The sequence below is a fragment of the Pogoniulus pusillus genome, chromosome 26 (genome assembly GCF_015220805.1).
Source record: "Pogoniulus pusillus isolate bPogPus1 chromosome 26, bPogPus1.pri, whole genome shotgun sequence".
Classification (NCBI taxonomy): domain Eukaryota; kingdom Metazoa; phylum Chordata; class Aves; order Piciformes; family Lybiidae; genus Pogoniulus; species Pogoniulus pusillus.
In genome coordinates, this window is record NC_087289.1 from 16,904,742 (window position 1) to 16,924,599 (window position 19,858).

The 19,858-nt window shown below is 45.4% G+C and overlaps 1 protein-coding gene across 3 annotated transcripts in view; it reads left to right on the forward strand.

The window, feature by feature from the left end:
* The window catches only part of STAG1 (STAG1 cohesin complex component), a 232,677-nt gene that overhangs the window by 155,289 nt on the left and 57,530 nt on the right, over positions 1-19,858 (forward strand). For all 3 annotated transcript variants that reach the window (XM_064165354.1, XM_064165355.1, XM_064165356.1), the window contains 8 exons: positions 280-378; positions 4,693-4,772; positions 6,069-6,176; positions 8,668-8,782; positions 13,515-13,632; positions 15,170-15,273; positions 18,771-18,863; positions 18,992-19,081. In XM_064165354.1, coding sequence (XP_064021424.1) covers positions 280-378; positions 4,693-4,772; positions 6,069-6,176; positions 8,668-8,782; positions 13,515-13,632; positions 15,170-15,273; positions 18,771-18,863; positions 18,992-19,081 — 807 coding nt within the window. The remainder of the gene's footprint in view (positions 1-279; positions 379-4,692; positions 4,773-6,068; positions 6,177-8,667; positions 8,783-13,514; positions 13,633-15,169; positions 15,274-18,770; positions 18,864-18,991; positions 19,082-19,858) is intronic.

Below are 19,858 nucleotides of genomic sequence, written 5' to 3' on the forward strand. Positions count from 1 at the left end.
ACTTTGCTTCTGTGCAGTTACTTGAGAGGCAAACAGCACCAGACATTTAACTGCTGGCACAGTAGATTCTTTATATATGCAAATAGGGAGAAAATGCAGCATTGTTTGTGGGCAGCTGCCTGTGGTTTTGGGGTTTAACTGAATTGCAAATTGGCTTTGCTAACTCATCTACATAGAATTTCAAATGTACATGAAACAAATTCCAGTCTGGTATGATTTAATATTCATCTGCATTCGATGGGGGGATTCTGTCAGCTAATCTCAGTGTGTTTTATTTAGCAAGGTGAAGTGAGGTTGAAGTGTTTGAAAGCTCTTCAGAGCCTGTATACCAACAGAGAGTTATTTCCCAAACTGGAGCTGTTCACTAATAGATTCAAGGTAAGCAAAAGTACAGCTTTTGGAAGGAGTACAGAAAATAAACCTATCATCTGTCTCATCCTGTTGTGGTCTTTGAGTCATATGTATTAAATGAAAAATAAACTAATTGGTTTGTTATGAGGCTTGTAACTCTATTACTGAATGCTGAGGTTAAACCAATTTCATTTTACAGTGTTTTTATCTTGTAGTATTTGTCAAGCTTGACCAGGATAATTATTTACCTGCTTATGTTATTGATAGTTTATATATTGTCATTGCTCAGTCTGATTGCACTTACTGAATTTCAGATTTATTGAAATTTCAAGGACCTGTGCTGGGTATTTCACACAATCTAAAATGTGTCTGAAAGTAGCAGCCTGTAACATGACTGTTCATAGAACAGCTTTTTAGTTGAGTGTGTTCTTGGGTTTGGAAGAAGAGGTAGTTGAATCTGCATCACAGCATTCAGCACAGTGAAATACCTTGCTGCAGAACAGGAGTTCACAGAGCGTTTTAGACAACCCCCAGGCTTTTTTTACTAGCACCCACCCTGACTTTTTGCTTACTATCTTGGTGAGATCATGGCTGTTAATTCTCTTTGTGCCATGACTGCTTTATTTCACAAGTGTCTGGAGAGATGAGTGTAGAAATACTGTCATTGCTTCTGTCTGGGTGCTCAGGGGAAAAAAAGCTTTTGGGCACTGTCATCGTGTCAGCTGGCACCTTTTACCCTTGCTTTTGTGCTCTGGAGAATACAGAGCTGTGCTGAAGGGTATCCCCCAAGGGAAGGCTAATTTAATTTGTTTTCATTAAATCATTACTATAAAGCTAGGGGGAAATTGTGTTTAGAAGAGAAATGGAGTAGCCTGATTTATTTCCCTTTAAATCATGATTATAATGTTGATGAAAATTCTGTTTAGAGAAAAAGGAGAGATTTATGTGCTTGTAATTAACTGCTGTGCATGAGACTTGAAATCTTCCCACTGTAGATTTCTTACTGCTTCACTGTCCATGTCTGCTGTTGCAGTTACTGCTAACTCCTCCAGTTTGATCTAGGAAAGCACAACAGCACAGACAACTTGTTATTTCTTTCTTGTGTCTAAACAATTCATAAAGGCATAATGGAAGCCTGCATTCTGCCACCTGCCTTTGAGATAGAGAAAAAAGGATGCTTAGACAGCAGTAAAGTCAATGTTATTAAGGAAGACTTCTTGTCCAGTATGATAGTTATGAAACAGAACTGACTGTTAATGATCTCTTTCATTTGAGAATGTTAAGATCATATTAAATGAACATCTGTCACAAGGTGTAGTTGAGTTCAGAGGTGAAATCAGGTCATTTTGTGCAATGGCTTGAGGACCTGTATTCTTCTACTTTTATAAAGTCCATTTCTGGGACTACTGCAGTAAAGGTAAAGTTTGCTCTTGTAGGAAAGTACCTGCCAAAGCAACTCAGACCTCAGACTAGTTCTGTTATGCCTCCATAAGTCTGGTCTGCTCATCTCAGAATACTACTCAACTCCCTAGGAAAAAGAACCCTCCAACTCTGCTGCTTTTCTTGGTCTGTGTGTGCAGACTTCTGAATTTGTTTCTATCTGCTCAATCCATGATTTTGGTGTAGTTTTAAACGGGGCATTCAAATTCTCGTGGTCTCTGTATCTGCTTAACTAGGAAACCTGCTGGGTGTTTCTCTCTTGACTTCCTGGAATTTGTAAGAGAAAATCCTGCTTGGAGTCTGAACCTGTTCCATCCCCTAGCAGAACTTTTCAGGATGATTTGAGACACTTGGAGAAGTGATGTACTTGAAAAAAAAAACCTATAGGAACATGACACTTCTGAGTACTTCCTCCTGGCTGTGTGAGAAGTGAGGTTAGCCTGTGCACCTGTGCAGTGCTTCTTGGTTTAGAGTGGCACTAGGAATTTTCCTTTCTGTCAAAAAGAGTCAGACAAAAGGGATCCCTGCCAGGAATCCTTGTCTTCTTTCTGCCCCATTAGGGCTGGTTTTACTTCAGAAATCTGTGTCATTGTGAAATAAATTGGAGAAAAGAGGAGTGAAAAGTCTCTGTGAGCCTAAAGAGCAAATATGTTTAATGTGATGATGTATCACTTTAATTTTCTAGTCACATCCAGGGAACACAAAGCTGGCATTACCCAAATGCCTGCACTTGAATTTACAGTAGTGCTGACAGGGATACAGCCTTTGGCACCAGCATGGAGCAGAGTTTCAAACTAACTCTTGTGAAATCTGTGCTAAATGATTTAAGTGTCTTTCATATTTCCTCATCAGACTTCAATTGACCTGCTCAGTCCAGCTGATACTCAGCTCAATCCATTTGAACTGTCAAGAGAAATCTCTCCAGAGATCTTCTAACTGCATCAAGTATAAATTAATTTAGTCCAGAATGACTCTTAGAGGTGCATTAATATTTCACCCCCTTCCAGATAGCTGTGACAAGAATCTGATGTTATCTCTTCAAAGGAAAAATGTGTTCTTTCTAGCATTTGTTTGTGTTTTGAAGGGTAGCTGACAGGCTAGAAAAGAAACTTTGTCCATACAAAACCAAACAAAGTGCCCATTGAAGAGGAGGCTTTTGTTTTCCGTCAAGAAGTTCTGTCTGATGGAAATATTAACTGAAGCCATATGGAAAATACATGAGTCACCTCTTCTGCAGTCAGTGCCAAAGTCAAAACTCCAGCAGATTTAGGGGCAGCATTTAATTCCCATCTCTCCTCCCTGGCCCTTTGCAGGAGAGTGCTATCTCCATGGCCTGAGAGGCAGAAGGAGCTGGGTTTGCTCTACAGTCAGCCTTACTTGTGATCTAATACATAATTGCAAACTGATCTTCATAAGCAGTGCAGTGATCATTATTTCCAGTTACAAATACAGGTCTGTTTGCCATTCTGCTGTGCAGTGGTGCAGGAAAAATCTCCCAAAGCAGATGGAGCAGCTGGGGTCTGTAACTTACTAAGCCACAGACATTTCACCTTCCAGAGGCATTAGGTGTTCAGCTGAGCTTCGGGGATCTTGGTGTCTGGCTTGCAGCTGCCATCATACAGAGCTGCTTCCATCAAGGCAGAAGATAAGAAATGACACATCCCCACTGTTCATTTCAGCCTGATGATTCAGGGGAGAATTGAAGGACAGAATTGTCTTCAGATGAGAAAACATCAGTTCATTTCAGCCCAAAAGGACTCCCACCTTCAGAGAGTACCTCTTGCTTTGTGGGTAGGAGAGAAGGTTCCTTCACTGCCAGACTTTTTCAGAGGTGTAGAAGGAGCTTTATACTTGAGTGCTTATTATTTTTTGCTCAGTTAGTTCCCTCTCTGCAGTATCCTGGAATTCAAAATTCACTTTGAGGGACCATGTGAAATTCCACTGAAACTTCTAAGATCAGTGCATGTGACTGTTCTTGCTGGCAATGTTGTTTCTTGGCCAGGAAAAATTGACAGCAATCTTTTTGTCTTTTCCATGTGCAGAATTCCTGTTTGGAAAGTTATTTCACTGAGTCTCTTCACGGACTTCTCAGTCCCTAAAAAGTGTTTAGGTAGAACAGTTAAATGCATCAAGTTTCTGGGGAGCTCAGTGGGAGATTGACAGAAGTGTGTTCAGTCACAGTGACACAGAGTACCTCTGCAGGCTTGGTTTTGTGTAAAGGTAACGTTTGAGAGGCAGCCACAATGCATCACTTACAGAACTGTTCCTAAATTTCCATATCAAAATAAGCCTCACCTGCTTGATACCCACTGTCAGCCTTTACTCTGTCCTGATTTATTCCTGGTCACTTTTGCTGTTGTTTCCTAACACTTCCCTTCTTTCTTTTCCAAACCCTGCCTTCCATTTCTTTACATCCCAAAATGTCATATAGCACCTAGTCCTTCCTGAGGCAGGTCAAGCCAGAGAAATGGAAGAACATGGAAGCATACTGCATATGCATATGTGCAGCATTCCTTGCTCTAAAATGACTGTTTCAGGGAGATGAAGCGGGACAATGTTTCTGCTGTCATCTTAACCCAGGTACATCACTTTTCAGGAAAGAGCTGTTGAGTGAGACCAGTCCAGAAGAGTGCTTCAACCACAAAGCTTGCTTGCTTCTTTCCTGGCAAACACTCAAGGCTAGGGGCTGTTTGTTAAGCACTTGTGCTCATTGCTATGGAGTTGCCTGTTGTTCCATTGTGCATATAGCAGACAGCTTCCTCAGGTGTGCATTAAATAACTGAATAATACTAAAGGATATTCATGTGTCTAGTTGCCAGATCTATCTCCCATCTGTAGAATTCCTCACCTGCTAGTTGTCTGTGTATTCCTGGTTGTCACTGTAATGAAATTCCCTTTCAGGATCGCATTGTATCCATGACACTTGACAAGGAGTATGATGTTGCTGTCGAAGCCATTCGATTAGTCACACTAATCCTTCAGTGAGTACTTTGCAGAACCAGTCTGCTCCTTTTGATAGCTGCCTAAGCCACTTATGGGTAACTGCCTCCATTTCTTGTGTAATGAAACGAATCTGTTACTTCATACGTAGTGTGAAGTTGAGCTGAATGTGTCCTGGTATGGACATGGAGCTAAAATAATGATCTTGTGGAAGTGCAGTAGGCAAAGTATCAAAATGTACTGATGTCTCAAGACTATTGGTGCATTTGCTGGAGCAGAAGAATGCCAAAGGGCATCTCTACCTCTTGCCAAGGGTGAAGTGACTGTCCTCCCCAAACAGGTAGCTGTAGGTTACATTTGCTAAGACAACTCTAGCATCTGGACGCAGTCTTGGGTGATCCTGCTTTAGGAGGGCCGTTGGGATAGGTGATTTTCAGAGGTCACTTCCGACCTCCCAACCTCCTCATTCTGTGATTAACTAAACCAGTATCCAGCGTTAGTAGATTTGATTGCTGGACACAGCTAAAAAGAGTCAGCTGGTGCATAATGTACCAGCTTTTCCCTGTCAGCCCATACACCTGTGGTTGGGTTGCACGGAGGTGGCAATGGTAGCTTGCAATTCTAAACACTTGGCCACGCAGGGGAAGAGATGCTTCCAGCCCCCCCAGCTTTTTCTTACTGAGGTGCAATGCCTTTCCTGTGGCAAAGATCCACACTGTTTGAACCAGCTTGCCCACAGTAACCTCGTGAGCATGCTGCTGGAGGAGCACTGTTAGGCTTTTAGTATATATTCATTGAAACATATGTCTAAGAAATCCATTTTACAAGCATGCATAGAATTTCTTCATCCTGCTTTACACCCAGTAGCTCCAGTCTGAAGCACATTTTTGTGTGTTGGATGAAGCCATACTCTTCTCAGTGGCATCCAGTAACAGGATAAGGGGCAATGGACACAAACTGGAACACAGGAGGTTCCATGTAAACATAAGGATAAAAGCTTTCCCTTTTAGAGTGGCAGAGTACTGGAACAGGCTGCCCAGAGAGGTTATGCAGTCTCCTTTTTGAAGGCATTGCAAACCCAGCTGGATGTATTCTTGTGTGATTGACTCTGGGTGAGCCTGCTCTAGCAGAGCAGTTGATGTAGACGATTTTCACCTGGCCGTGTTCCTGTGTGGTTGATTCTGAGTGATCCTGCTTTAGCAGAGGAGTTGGGCTAGACAATCTTCAGAGGGACTTCAGAATATGGTGTAGTAGGCATGGTGGTGTTGGGTTGACAGTTGGACAGGATGGTCTTGGATGTCTTTTCCAGCCTTTTCTGATGATTCTGACTCTTTCAGTGGAAGCGAAGAAGCTCTTTCAAATGAAGACTGTGAGAACGTTTATCACTTGGTGTATTCAGCACACCGGCCTGTGGCAGTAGCAGCTGGAGAATTCCTTCACAAAAAGTAAGTTATTGGTTGTTCTGGAATGAGACCAGATCTGTGAATGCTTTCTAGATGAAAAGGCAGAGAAGAGTGAAGTTATTTCCCTCAGAAGAATGAAGTATCCCACTTTAGCAAAGCAGGAATTTAATTGAAAGCAAAGACTCATGCACTTGTTTATATTCAAGATCTACAGACTGGAAGAAACTTCATTTTACATTTTCCCTCCCTCTAGAATTCAGGTGACTTTCCCCAAATCTTCAAGGACTAAAGAGAACTGCATAAACTTCTAAAGCTGATTTAAATTCTGCAGCTTTTGCTGAGTTAGTGTTGTGAGAATTAGTTTAGGGCCTATAGATAAGCTGATGTTGTACCTTGTAGGCAGTCATCCTTTCTACAGAAGTTTAAGGCAGTTTGTTTCAAAACTGTGAACCTGACATGGTTTTATGTAGTAATAGTTAAGAAACTTGATTTCCCCTGAAAATGTGTTGCACCCTGTTTACATCTTTATGTACCTGGTATGGGAAAGGAAGTGAGCTAGTTTTGCCATGGAGGTGAATCACACTGCTTCTGTAACTGTGACCAGGACATTGCCACATCCTGCTAGTCAACCTTGGCATTTTACTGTTGGTAGCTAAAAGTCTTTTAGCAGTAATTTTCTTTGGGTTGTGAGATTAGCATGGAGTCAGTCATCAGCAGGTTTGCAGATGACACCAAGCTGGGGGCAGATGTGGCTGGGTTGGAGGGCAGAAGGGCTCTGCAGCAGGACCTTGACCGCCTGCACAGATGGGCAGAGTCCAAGGGGATGGCATTCAATAGCTCCAAGTGCAGGGTGCTGCACTTTGGCCACAGCAACCCCATGCAGAGATACAGGCTGGGGTCGGAGTGGCTGGAGAGCAGCCAGACAGAGAGGGATCTGGGGGTGCTGATTGATACCCACCTGAACATGAGCCAGCAGTGTGCCCAGGTGGCCAAGAGAGCCAGTGGCATCCTGGCCTGCATCAGGAATGGTGTGGCCAGCAGGAGCAGGGAGGTCATTCTGCCCCTGTACTCTGCACTGCTTAGACCACACCTTGAGTGCTGTGTTCAGTTCTGGGCCCCCCAGTTTAGGAGGGACATTGAGATGCTTGAGCGTGTCCAGAGAAGGGCAATGAGGCTGGGGAGAGGCCTTGAGCACAGCCCTACGAGGAGAGGCTGAGGGAGCTGGGATTGGTTAGCCTGGAGAAGAGGAGGCTCAGGGGAGACCTTATTGCTGTCTGCAACTACCTGAGGGGTGGTTGTGGCCAGGAGGAGGTTGCTCTCTTCTCTCAGGTGGCCAGCACCAGAACAAGAGGACACAGCCTCAGGCTGTGCCAGGGGAAATTTAGGCTGGAGGTGAGGAGAAAGTTCTTCACTGAGAGAGTCATTGGACACTGGAATGGGCTGCCCGGGGAGGTGGTGGAGTCGCCGTCCCTGGAGCTGTTCAAGGCAGGACTGGATGTGGCACTTGGTGCCATGGTCTGGCCTTGAGCTCTGTGCAAGCAGCAATAGAACAAGGGGACACAGTCTCAAGTTGTGCCAGGGTAGGTCTAGGCTGGATGTTAGGAAGAAGTTCTTCACAGAGAGAGTGATTGGCATTAGAATGGGCTGCCCAGGGAGGTGGTGGAGTCTCCATCCCTGGAGGTGTTGAAGCAAAGCCTGGCTGAGGCACTTAGTGCCATGGTTTGGTTGACTGGCTAGGGCTGGGTGCTAGGTTGGACTGGCAGAGCTTGGAAGTCTCTTCCAACCTGGTTGATTCTATGATTCTCCTTTCAATGAGTGATAGCAGAGACATCAGAATGGCTGTTTCACACTTCTCATTTGCTTTGTGGCTTCACTGTAAAAGCAAGGAATAGCTTTCAGGTTTCTCAAAGTAAACCAGTCCTCGCCGTTACTGTGGTGTTGGCACAGCTGAGATTCTCTTTAAGCCAACAAATCTGAATGTTGAGGGTAGTTTGGAGTTAGCCATGCATCAGGGAACTCAGTGTGGAATGTGTAATGCACCTGGAAAACAACCAAATAATTGACTGGTAGCTTGCTGTAGCCTTTATGCTGCTACTGGTTCTTGAGGTTGCTTGGTTAATGGGAAGTCAGGTTTGTTTATACCATATCTAAGTCAGTCTGACCACAGTCAAGGTACAACCTTAGTTCTTAAGGCACTAATGAAATACGTGCTGCTAAGACTTAAGTGAGAAATGCAAAACTGTACAAAATATGGAAGTATGTAAAACTGCTCAAAACCCTTAAGTGTTAATGTCTTCTAGAGAGCTTTTTCCTGGGTGAAACTGTTCCAGCCCTGTGAACTTGAAGGCTCTGAAGAATTCATCTCTTCAGACAGACATAGGTCATGCCCTCCTTCCCTTGAAAGAAATAGCTTAGGCTACTTTCACTGTCTTTTATCAACAGATCTACTGTATCAGGAGTGAATGCTCATCATATGATTGCAGAAATGAGATTTGTGTTGATAAACATCATAGATCCTTTTGCTTGTTTTCAGACTGTTCAGCAGACACGATCCCCAAGCTGAAGAGGCTCTAGCAAAGAGGAGGGGACGAAATAGTCCAAATGGAAACCTTATTAGAATGTTGGTTCTTTTCTTTCTTGAAAGTGAGGTAAAAAACATGGGTTTTTTTTTCAATCTTTACATGTTTAATAAACCCCAGAACTCAAACAGTGTTTTCTCAAGCTACAGTAACATCTGTCCCTCTTTCCCTCCCTCCCTCTTTCCCTCCCTCCCTCTTTCCCTCCCTCCCTCTTTCCCTCCCTCCCTCTTTCCCTCCCTCCCTCTTTCCCTCCCTCCCTCTTTCCCTCCCTCCCTCTTTCCCTCCCTCCCTCTTTCCCTCCCTCCCTCTTTCCCTCTTTCCCTCTTTCCCTCCCTCCCCCTCTTTCCCTCTTTCCCTCCCTCCCCCTCTTTCCCTCTTTCCCTCCCTCCCTCCCTCTCCCTCTTTCCCTCCCTCCCTCTTTCCCTCCCTCCCTCTTTCCCTCCCTCCCTCTTTCCCTCCCTCCCTCTTTCCCTCCCTCCCTCTTTCCCTCCCTCCCTCTTTCCCTCCCTCCCTCTTTCCCTCCCTCCCTCTTTCCCTCCCTCCCTCTTTCCCTCCCTCCCTCTTTCCCTCCCTCCCTCTTTCCCTCTTTCCCTCCCTCCCTCCCTCTCCCTCTTTCCCTCCCTCCCTCTTTCCCTCCCTCCCTCTTTCCCTCCCTCCCTCTTTCCCTCCCTCCCTCTTTCCCTCCCTCCCTCTTTCCCTCCCTCCCTCTTTCCCTCCCTCCCTCTTTCCCTCCCTCCCTCTTTCCCTCCCTCCCTCTTTCCCTCCCTCCCTCTTTCCCTCCCTCCCTCTTTCCCTCCCTCCCTCTTTCCCTCCCTCCCTCCCCCTCTTTCCCTCTTTCCCTCCCTCCCTCTTTCCCTCCCTCCCTCTTTCCCTCCCTCCCTCTTTCCCTCCCTCCCTCTTTCCCTCCCTCCCTCTTTCCCTCCCTCCCTCTTTCCCTCCCTCCCTCTTTCCCTCCCTCCCTCTTTCCCTCCCTCCCTCTTTCCCTCCCTCCCTCTTTCCCTCCCTCCCTCTTTCCCTCTTTCCCTCCCTCCCTCTTTCCCTCCCTCTCCCTCTTTCCCTCTTTCCCTCTTTCCCTCCCTCCCTCTCCCTCTTTCCCTCTTTCCCTCCCTCCCTCCCCCTCTTTCCCTCTTTCCCACTTTCCCTCCCTCCCTCCCCCTCTTTCCCTCTTTCCCTCCCTCCCTCCCCCTCTTTCCCTCTTTCCCTCCCTCCCTCCCCCTCTTTCCCTCTTTCCCTCCCTCCCTCCCCCTCTTTCCCTCTTTCCCTCCCTCCCCCTCTTTCCCTCTCTCCCTCTCCCTCTCCCTCTCCCTCTCCCTCTCCCTCTCCCTCTCCCTCTCCCTCTCCCTCTCCCTCTCCCTCTCCCTCTCCCTCTCCCTCTCCCTCTCCCTCTCCCTCTCCCTCTCCCTCTCCCTCTCCCTCTCCCTCTCCCTCTCCCTCTCCCTCTCCCCCTCTTTCCCTCTCTCCCTCTTTCCCTCTCTCCCTCTTTCCCTTTCTCTCTTTCTCTCTTTCTCTCTTTCTTCTTTTTCATAATGTTGGAAATACTCTCTGTCCTTTACCCTGCTTCCTATTTCCTTGCTCAGCAAGCAAATTCAACTCAAAGTCTTCTTTGTGGTTTATTTTGCTCTTGCATGCCCTCACTGTACCCAGTACTGCATTGCTGGTGGCTACCAGGATCCATTGCTGCATAGAAATGTAACTGGGTCCTTTTTTTTAAGATAACTATGCAGAGAGCTTACCTATGGAGTTACTCTTTAGGGAGTAAAATACTTTGAACCAGAAAGGAACAAAATGATTTAATAGCTCAGATTCTGAAGAGTGGAATGGACTCGAGGGTTCTTATCTCAAAGCAGAGTTGGCTGAGAGAGTAGATAAAGTTCTTCAGGGCTTTCTGCAGTCACATCTTGAAGACATTGGAGAGTGGAGAATTTTCAGTGTGTGTATGGTTGTTTGGCAAACACTTTCAGGCAGGGATTGTGCCCATAGTCTGTGTCTATAGAGACAGCACAGAGAGGAAGTTTTATGGTAGATACTGTGGTAGTAATTCACATAATGAATTGCAGCGGTGTGGAAGAAAACTTGAGAGGATAAACTACCAGGTAGAAGATGCTCTGAAGACAGACAGAGACAGGTTTAAAAATTACACATTTGATTTGGTAATAAACAGGTGGCAAAGGAAGGCTGAGAGAATTGAGTGACAAAATTGTTTCTCTACAAAGGGAGGGTAGTATATTTTGTGTGACAAGCAAAAGGAAAGGTACTGCAGTACCTTTTGGCCACAACAACCCCAAGCAGCACTACAGGCTGGGGACTGAGTGGCTGGAGAGCAGCCAGGAGGAAAGGGACCTGGGGGTACTGATAGATAGTAGCTGAAGATGAGCCAGCAGTGTGCCCAGGTGGCCAAGAGAGCCAATGGCATCCTGGCCTGCATCAGGAACAGTGTGGCCAGCAGGACAAGGGAGGTTCTTGTGCCCCTGTACTCAGCACTGGTCAGACCACACCTTGAGTACTGTGTCCAGTTCTGGGCTACTCAATTCAAGAAAGATGTTGAGGTGCTAGAAGGTGTCCAGAGAAGGGCAACAAAGCTGGGGAGGGGCCTGGAACAGAAATCCTATGAGGAGAGGCTGAGGGAGCTGGGGGTGTTTAGCCTGGAGAAGAGGAGGCTCAGGGGTGATCTTATTACTGTCTACAACTACCTGAAGGGGCATTGTAGCCAGGTAGGGGGTGGCCTCTTCTGCCAGGCAACCAGCAATAGAACAAGGGGACACAGTCTCAAGTTGTGCCAGAGTAGGTCTAGGCTGGATGTTAGGAAGAAGTTCTTCAAAGAGAGAGTGATTGGCATTGGGATGGGCTGCCCAGGGAGGTGGTGGTGGCACCGTCCCTGGGGGTCTTCGGGAAAAGCCTGGATGAGGCACTTAGTGCCATGGTCTGGTTGATTGGTTAGGGCTGGGTGCTAGGTTGGACTGGATGATCTTGGAGGTCTCTTCCAACCTGGTTGATTCTATGACTCTATGCAGTCAGGTATTTTAAGTGTTAGGCAGCTTTGAACAGGAGACTTGACTGTGAGAGTGAGAAGCAGCAGAGTCAGATGCTGAGAAGGAAGAATAACATTCAGGTACAGTGTTCCTGCTGCAGTCTTCAGAAACATCTAATAAACATCTGAATGTATTTCTAGTCCTAGCTTCATAAAAGCTTAGTTTGTAACAGATCACTGTATATTCCAGAGAAAATACCTTAAATCTGAGTGTGTGTGGTTGGCAGTTACCTAGTGTTAAGCTTGTCCAATGAGAAAAGAAACTCAGCTTTGTTCCCAAAGCTGTGCCCAGCAAAATGCCTTCTGATGCAAGCTATGTGCTCCTCCATTTGACTTCTCTCTCAGGGGCAGTTCTTGCTATTGCTGTTTTTGAAAGAGGTGTTAGAAGCAAAGTAGAATATTGTGACTTTAAATAATTAGAGAATTGGGTGCTTCCATCTGCATGGGACTAGAAGATAGAAGCACTGCAGCCCAGGAGGGTGCATCTGAAGAGGTAACAGTTAAAGCTGTGACTAGCATCAGTAAGCTCTGGGACACAGGGCATTTTGCCCAAAGCTATCAGAAACAGGGGAGCAGGTAAATGTACTCACATCTTTTTCTCTATACTATTAGGTATTTCCTAGTTAAGGAATGAGTCCCATGTCTGGCAGGCAAATCAGAGCTGCATATTGGGCTTGTTATTTAAGATCAGTTTACACAACAGCAGAAGCCTCTGGAGTATTTTTCTCATGTGTTAACTCTCCTGAAGACCTGTTTTGCAGTTTAAATTAGGGCTCATTTGATACCTCCTGAAATCAGTGGGATTTCTCCTGTTGTTTTCTGACCACACAGCAGCATGTATGAAAACTAGATGCCTGTTCAAGAATGTGTGCCTTACAAGTTTTACTTAGTCTGGACAACCTGGTCCCAGCGGAGGGTGTCCCTGACCATAGCAGCAGGGTTAGCACTAGATGATCCTTGGGGTCCTTTCCAGCCCTGACAGTTCTATGATATCTCCTCATCTCTCCTTTTCATAATGCAGCAAAAAGGGAGGGAAGGGAGGAGCTTACAGCTCCTAGGTGAAAACTCCAAGAAAGACTTTTCACTAACAAGCTGCTTTATGGAAAAGAAGCTCAATTTGGTTTTACTTCTTCTTCTGTTAAAGCACAGCCCCTTTGCCATGTAGCTGTGTCATTCATGTGGAAGAAGACTGCATAATTTTCCAGAGTTAGTTTCAAACTGAGCTTTTTTTCTAACTAACAGAAGAGTGTATGCCCAGGACACTCTTCATGGCCAAATGATTGTGAAAGTTGAAAAATTGCTGCTTGTACCAGAACATTGTACTGATGGTTGCCTTGCAGCTGGTGAGGGGCCTGGAACACAGCCCTGTGAGGAGAGGCTGAGGGAGCTGGGGGTGTGCAGCCTGCAGAAGAGGAGGCTCAGGGCAGACCTCATTGCTGTCTGCAACTACTTCAAGGGAGGTTGTATACAGCCAGGTGGGGTTGGTCTCTTCTGCCAGGCAACCAGCAACAGAACAAGGGGACACAGTCTCAAGTTGTGTCAGGGGAGGTCTAGACTGGATGTGAGGAGGAAGCTGTTGTCAGAGAGAGTGATTGGCATTGGAATGGGCTGCCCAGGGAGGTGGTGGAGTCTCCATCCCTGGAGGTGGTCAAGCAAAGCCTGGATGGGGCACTTAGTGCCATGGTCTGATTGGCTAGGGGTGGGTGCTAGGTTGGAGTGGATGATGTTGGAGGTCTCTTCCAGCCTGGTTGATTGTATGATTCTGTTTTCTAGTTGCACGAGCATGCAGCCTATTTAGTGGACAGTTTGTGGGAGAGCTCTCAAGAGCTGCTGAAAGACTGGGAATGTATGACAGAATTGCTCTTGGAGGAACCAGTCCAAGGAGAAGAAGGTATTTGTTTAACTCTGCTTTATCAATATTGCACAGTATGTTTAATTACTCCTTAAAAAGATGTTTCGCTGTGGTTGACAAAGATCTTTACATTGTGGCTTGTTTACAAAGCATATTTGAGGAAGATTTTCATGTAATACATTTTTAATGCACTTGGCTTCAGAAGCAGCATTTTTCTACTCTGTTTTCCATCTTGTCTGCTGTACTCTGCTTCCCTGATATTAAAGGCTAGAACCACTTCTTGTCTTGAGTGTTTATGCAGCTACTGCATGCATGGACACTTCACTAAATTAAACAGCTAACACAGTTTTGAATAAGCAAACACTTCAGGTGGTGGTAGTTAAATGTGGAGCTTTTTTCAGACAGTGTTAAAACCTAATGAATTCTCATTATTTTCAGATCTCTGTTTGCTGATAACAGATATGTGCACAAGGTAGCCAGGGAGTTCTAACTGTAATGACTGTCATTTGAGATCCTTTAGAACCATTCAGGATTCTTCTGCTTCAGGGGTCTTCATAGGTGCTTGGAAGATTGATGTATTCCTACTGCTTCCTAGCATGGTGTGCTCATCACCTTGGCAGTTCAAAGTCTGATCTTTTGGTATCCACCTGCTGCAAGTGTGGTGTTTATATGGTGATTTCCTTAGGGAATTAGGCACTTTGGTTTTGTGTAGCATAGTGGAGTTTGATCATCTAGAGGTGACCAGCAGCATTTCCCAAAGAATAGAGCTAATACATGTCCAGAGAAGGGCAACACAGCTGGTGAGGGGCCTGGAGCACAAATCCTATGAGGAGAGGTTGAGGGAGCTGGGCCTGTTTAGCCTGGAGAAGAGGAGGCTCAGGGGTGATCTTATTACTGTCTACAACTACCTGAAGGGGCATTGTAGCCAGGTGGGGGGTGGCCTCTTCTGCCAGGCAACCAGCAACAGAACAAGGGGACACAGTCTCAAGTTGTGCCAGGGTAGGTATAGGCTGGATATTAGGAAGAAGTTCTTCACAGAGAGAGTGATTGGCACTGGAATGGGCTGCCCAGGGAGGTGGTGGAGGCACCGTCCTTGGGGGTCTTCAAGAAAAGACTGGATGAGGCACTTACTGCCATGGTCTAGTTGATTGGTTAGGGCTGGGTGCTAGGTTGGACTGGATGAGCTTGGAGGTCTCTTCCAACCTGGTTGATTCTATGATTCTATGATGCTGAGAACGTCTACAAGGAAGTGACAGTGGACGGTCAATCGTTTTTGTCTCCTCATGATGCTCTTTATTTTGTAGACCTTCATTGTATTCCACTTCTTCCAGCCTTTATCCAGACTACATTTCCCCAGACTCCTCTCAGTTCTGCCATATTCATTTTGAGATCATATAGATGGTAATGAATTCAAAGAGCGAGCAAGAAAGCCTTGAGTTTATAAATGGGACAAGGTTATGTTCGCGGTGTTGTTATCCATTTCCTCTGCTTTACAACTGCACTCACAAGTTTGACTTCTTCAAGGTGCCTTGCACACACACCAGAGCTGATGTTACTTGTCCTTTTCCCTCTGTAGCAATGTCTGACCGTCAGGAGAGTGCTCTTATTGAGCTGATGGTCTGTACAATCAGACAGGCTGCTGAAGCACATCCCCCAGTAGGCAGAGGCACTGGCAAGAGGGTAAGTGGTACTGCTGGAGGTAACTCAGACCTCTTCCAACCTTGGTGATACTGTGATACTGTGATAAAATATTTGTCTACTAATGCCACATTTTGCCACTTTAAAATTACACTTCTTTAGGATTGCTATTTCCTGTTTCATATGAACATTATGGAAGAAAAAGAGCAGAAATTCTATTTCTGGACATCTTGGGGGATTTTGTTTCTTTGTTTGTTTGATTTGGGGTTTGCATTGCTAACTCATTTTAAAATTCTTTTTTTCATGCTGTTTTTATCATCCCCCTGACTTACACTTGTGATGTACCCACATCTGCAGCCCTTCATGTGAAACCTAGATTAGAATTGAAAGCGTAGAGCTCGGGATCTGAGTGAGATTGCCTCTGGCTATCCTTCACAAAAAGGAGTATGCTGCTAAAATGGGGGTGAAATTTCCAGAACCAGCCAACAGTATCTTCATCATTGGAGTAGTTAATCACTGCAACAGAAGCTGAGAGATCATGCTGTTTCCATCCTTAGCAGTTTTCCAGATCTGACTAGGCTAAGCCCTGAGCAGCCTGGTCTGACCCCTGAGCTGGCTCTACTTTATGCTGGAAGGACTGAGAACAACCTGGGTGCACCCAGTTTTTATGTATCCATCTTCTCTGACCTCTTCAACTGAGTGCCATAGAAGTCTGACATTCTGGCCATACTGCAATCTAGTTGCTTCTTCATTTTATAGAATCTTAGGATCAGTCAGGGTTGGAAGGGACCACAAGGATCAGCCAGTTCCAACCCCCCTGCCATGCCCAGGGACACCCTACCCTAGAGTAGGCTGCACACAGTCTCATCCAGCCTGGCCTTAAACACCTCCAGGGACGGGGCCTCAACTACCTCCCTGGGCAACCCATTCCAGGCTCTCACCACTCTCCTGCTCAACAACTTCCTCCTCACGTCCAGCCTGACTCTCCCCACCTCCAGCTTTGCTCCATTCCTCCCAGTCCTGTCACTCCATGATAGGCTAAAGTCCCTTCCCAGCTTTTTTGTAGCCCCCTTCAGATCCTGGAAGGCCACAAGAAGGTCACCTAGGGGGCCTCATCTTTTGCAGACTGAACAGCCCCAACTCTTTCAGTCTGTCCTCATAGCAGAGCTGCTCCAACTCTCTGATCATCCTCCTGACCCTTCTCTAGACACACTCCAGCATCTCCATATGCATCTTGTAATAGGGGCTCCAGAACTGGATGCAGTACTCCGAGTGGGGTCTCAGCAGAGCAGAGTAGAAAGGGAGAATCACCTTCCTAGCCCTGCTGGCCACAGTCCTCCTGCTGCAGCCCAGGCTCTGCTTGGCTTTCTGGGTTGCAAGTGCACACTGCTGGCTCATGTTGAGCTTCTTGTTCGCTAGCACCCACAAGTCCTTCTCCTCCGGGCTGCTCTTCAGTCAGTGGTTGTTTGGGGATCGATGGAAGTCCATCCCTAAAGCTGGGCGTGCATAAACACAGCATCCATGTTCCAGAGTTTCAGCATCCCTAACTCATTTCTCTTGTATTGGTATTAGTCTCCCTCTCATTGAGGTTAGACTAAAATGGAATAAATGCACTTGAACGTTTGGTACTCCTGTTAAGTTCCATTATGTGTGATCATAATGAGTTAATTAAGAAAAGCCACAAACTTAATGAAGGTGAATTATAAAGATAGTTTCAGCATTCTTTATTGCTAAACTAAATCCACTTACTTAACCTCTTAACTTTCCTTTGCAAAAGCAGATTAGCCTCATGTCCAGAAAAAGCATCCCAGGAAAAGCTCCAAGAAGCTATCAAATTAAACATGCTTTAATTATCTTAATTTATAAAGCATATTCTAAGAAATTCTTAATGTGTCAGAACATTTCAGAGGTAAGAGGGCAGTCTGTGAGAGCCCTTACTCAAATTTACACAAGCATGGATTCTCCTGTGTTATCAGAACTGTATTGTAAGCACAAGAGTGTGTTTTGCCTCTAGCTGCAAACCCTTCTAGCAAGCAAAGCAAAGCAAATTTAGCACAGATTTCATGTTAGTATTTTCAGTTTGGAAAATGTTGCTTTTAGCTTTCTGGGTGTTTTTTCTAACTCAGGAGATCTGTAGTTGGGCTCACTTCAGTGCAGCAGATTGCATAGTCTTAGATTTTCAGTATCTGGCTCTCTTGAAAGCTAAAGAAAACACTTCAGTAAAATACATGTCACCTTCTGAAGGCTGATCAGAAGTCTTGAGGTCATTATGGGGACCTGGATGAATTCAGAGCACTGAACAGCAATACTTGGTCACCACACAGTGACTAGTTTGTAGCAGGTGGAGCCTGACTTGCTTGCTCCATTTGTGCTACCTTCTGATGAGCCAGCTTTTGCTGGCATTAGTGCTACAGGAATTGGGATTGCTGCTCTGTGTGTGCAGCTGTCTGCCATGGACTGCACAAGGGTTTTCTTCCCCAGCTTACAAATCTATTCCCACTCACTCTCATGGTTGTTTTGGATTCCCACTGGCACAACAGGCTACCTGTCATCCAAGCACATGTTTTGCTTCCAGTTGTTCCTCCTCACTTACAGAGTGATGTAGTATGACATTGAGCTTTTGCTTCTTTCCAGTTAGATCATGAGTTGTGGGATGGTAACTGCAGGGAGCTCTGACTTGTCAGTAGAGGTTTGTTGTGTTCTCCTGATCTCGCTGGCGTATTCTCTGAGTTGAAATGGGAGCAGATTTCTGATTATGCACTCACCCTCTTGTGAAATAGTTTCTTCTCTGACTTTAGCTTGCAACCCTTATTATGCAGTCTGACAGCTTTGCTGTACACAAATTGTTAGCTAACTTGAGTATTTTGTTATCAGTATTTGGTTTCAGAAGTGTTCTCTCCTTTTCTGAAGCCAGATCTAAGTTGTTTCTATGAAGCATGCTCTTCTGATTATTGTCTCTATTCACTGTTTCAAGGTGGTTTTGCCATGACAGCATTAGTAGCTTCAGTACATCTGTCACAGAAATCCATAACCAAATTCTGTAAACTTGGATGTGTGTTCTCACCGAGAATTACATTCCAGTTTAGAGATGAGGCCATCAATCTGCTAGGGAAAATCACTGCTACACTGCAGCTTGATTTCGGTGCTCTTAATTGTACTGCGCTTTTCCCCGAGGTCTTACATTAACACTGTGTTAATGTATGAAACCCAGAGCTTACTTCTCTTGGAAGCAACAGCAAAACTTCCACTGACTTGGGTTACATTTGACTTTCAACCCTAAAAAGCTGTTGCTGTGTTGAGACAATATCATGCTGGATGATCCAGTCCTTTCCTTTTCAATCCCAGCTTCGTAGGACGTGTGGTCCTCCCATTTAATCACTCCTCAGTCTAAATGTGTTTGAGCTTTTTTATTCTCTCCTCTTTTGATTTATTAAAACTACACTTGCATGGATTTTCATTTGCAATGCCAAATTTGGAAAACTGAATGAGTGCTATCTGCAGAAATTGTATTTACAGGAATTATTTTTGATCACTTGCAGGTCTTGACAGCAAAAGAAAGAAAAACACAGATAGATGACAGAAATAAGTTGACTGAGCATTTCATTATTGCACTTCCCATGTTGCTATCAAAGGTACAATTTTCAGCACAGTAAATCTCTCCCTGATGTTTACAACTGCTTACAATTTGTGCTCTGTACTGTAGATGTTTGTTTTCTGCTTGACTGTTTGGTTTTTTTATTTTGTTTCAATGATGTTCTAGTATTCTGCTGATGCTGAGAAGGTTGCAAATCTCCTGCAGATCCCTCAGTACTTTGATCTGGAAATCTATAGCACGGGCAGAATGGAGAAGGTATAGTACCCTGGGCAGGAAGGCTGGTTGATTTCAACTCTCTGCCTGCTGTGCAGTCACACACTACTGTGCCTTCACTTGGCTTATTAGTTACCTAACCTCCATCAGGTGTTTGCTTTCAGTGATTTTTTTGCTTTGAGTGATTTTTTCCCTTTGAGTGCCCTTTCCCTTTGAGTGCCCTTTTCCCTTTGAGTGCCCTTTTCCCTTTGAGTGCCCTTTTATATCTTTGGGTGCCCTTTCCCTTTGAGTGCCCTTTTCCCTTTGAGTGCCCTTTTCCCTTTGAGTGCCCTTTTCCCTTTGAGTGCCCTTTTCCCTTTGAGTGCCCTTTTATATCTTTGGGTGCCCTTTCCCTTTGAGTGCCCTTTTCCCTTTGAGTGCCCTTTTCCCTTTGAGTGCCCTTTTCCCTTTGAGTGCCCTTTTCCCTTTGAGTGCCCTTTTCCCTTTGAGTGCCCTTTTCCCTTTGAGTGCCCTTTTATATCTTTGGGTGCCCTTTCCCTTTGAGTGCCCTTTTCCTTTGAGTGCCCTTTTCCCTTTGAGTGCCCTTTTCCCTTTGAGTGCCCTTTTCCCTTTGAGTGCCCTTTTATATCTTTGGGTGCCCTTTCCCTTTGAGTGCCCTTTTCCCTTTGAGTGCCCTTTTCCCTTTGAGTGCCCTTTTCCTTTGAGTGCCCTTTTCCCTTTGAGTGCCCTTTTCCCTTTGGGTGCCCTTTCCCTTTGAGTGCCCTTTTATATCTTTGGGTGCCCTTTCCCTTTGAGTGCCCTTTTATATCTTTGAGTGCC